Source organism: Mya arenaria, chromosome 13 (genome assembly GCF_026914265.1).
Source record: "Mya arenaria isolate MELC-2E11 chromosome 13, ASM2691426v1".
In the NCBI taxonomy this organism is placed as follows: domain Eukaryota; kingdom Metazoa; phylum Mollusca; class Bivalvia; order Myida; family Myidae; genus Mya; species Mya arenaria.
In genome coordinates this window covers 618,426-619,687 of record NC_069134.1, presented here as the reverse complement: position 1 = coordinate 619,687, position 1,262 = coordinate 618,426, and the positions used below count along the sequence as shown (strand labels likewise).

Sequence of the window (1,262 nt, the reverse complement as noted above, 5' to 3'; positions counted from 1 at the left end):
GTTATTGCCGAATATGTTTGTATTGCACTTTTCTCAAAACGGCCCCTTTTAATACCATGGTAACGCGAAACCGGCGCAGTAAAATGTACCGTTAACATATGTGTAATGCAATTGTAATATCATCCAACACTATAGCTCAGATAATATTGAAAAAAACGCCATTTGAAGTATTTGTGACGTCATATGCAAGTTTGACGTCATTTGAACGTTATATGCGAAAATAAACAAGTATCATTCAAAACTAGTAACAACGATCAGAGTGTACGAAATGGCGTCATCAGATCGCATCGAAGCTCGGGCAGTTATAAAATTTTGTAGTGAATTAGGGAAAACGCCGACACAAACCTACAAGATGATACAGACGACAAGTGTAAAGAACAGTGTCAGTCGCAGTCTGGTTTTTGAATGGCATCGGCGTTTCCGCGACGGCAGAGAGAGCCTTAAAGATGATGAGGGTAGAGGAAGAAAAAAGAAATACGGTGCGACGTTGGTGACGTCAATCGCTGACGCATTAGCAAAGGACCGACGGTTAAAGGTCAGGACGTTGTCGGAGATGTTCGGTGTTGGCTATGGAACAATTCATAGAATACTTACTGAGGATCTACAAATGTCGAAGGTGTGTGCATAAATAATACGATATGAAAATATTATTTCTTAAAAATAGCTGCTCATAAATGATTCAGCATCTTTATGTTAAAAAAAACGTATTTCAATTAGATCAGAAATAATTAATCAAACTAACTTGCCCAGTCTAAGGATCTGAATAACTTAATAATTGAATTAATAATTGAATTAATACACGTTTTTTGTGGGGGGGGGGGGTATAAATGATTTTTCAGTTTAAAAAAAAATAATGCTTGCAGGTTCATGCACGCTGGGTTCCACGCCTGTTACAAGACCATGAAAAAGAACTCCGTGTCCGTGATTCTAGAACTTTCTAGATTCTTAGATGTTTGCTGACATGCAGGGAATGATTCTTAGCCACGCCGTTCCAAGCCATATGACCGTAAATGCAGATTACTATAGCAAGGTAGGGTTATTTTTTATACTTGATAATTAGTTGTTATTCAATTTTCGAGTTTTGATATAAATATCACTATGTAATTTAAATATTTCCTTATGTTTGAAGTACAAACTATTTAATTGCTACATATTAAGCAATTTATGTACCCCTTTTTTATTTTAAATGAACAAAAAATATGTGTTATTTTAAAATATGTGATACCATACTTTTTATCTAACGTAATTTTGTAATTTGCATA

The 1,262-nt window shown here is 35.1% G+C and overlaps 1 protein-coding gene across 1 annotated transcript; it reads left to right on the top strand.

Annotated features, from left to right (window-relative positions):
- Positions 1 to 268: 268 nt before the first annotated feature.
- LOC128213754 (protein GVQW3-like) lies at positions 269 to 941 on the top strand. Its single transcript, XM_052919795.1, has 2 exons — positions 269 to 616; positions 864 to 941. Exons 1-2 carry the CDS (start codon positions 269 to 271, stop codon positions 939 to 941), a joined length of 426 nt encoding a protein of 141 aa, XP_052775755.1.
- The last annotated feature ends 321 nt before the right edge of the window (positions 942 to 1,262 follow it).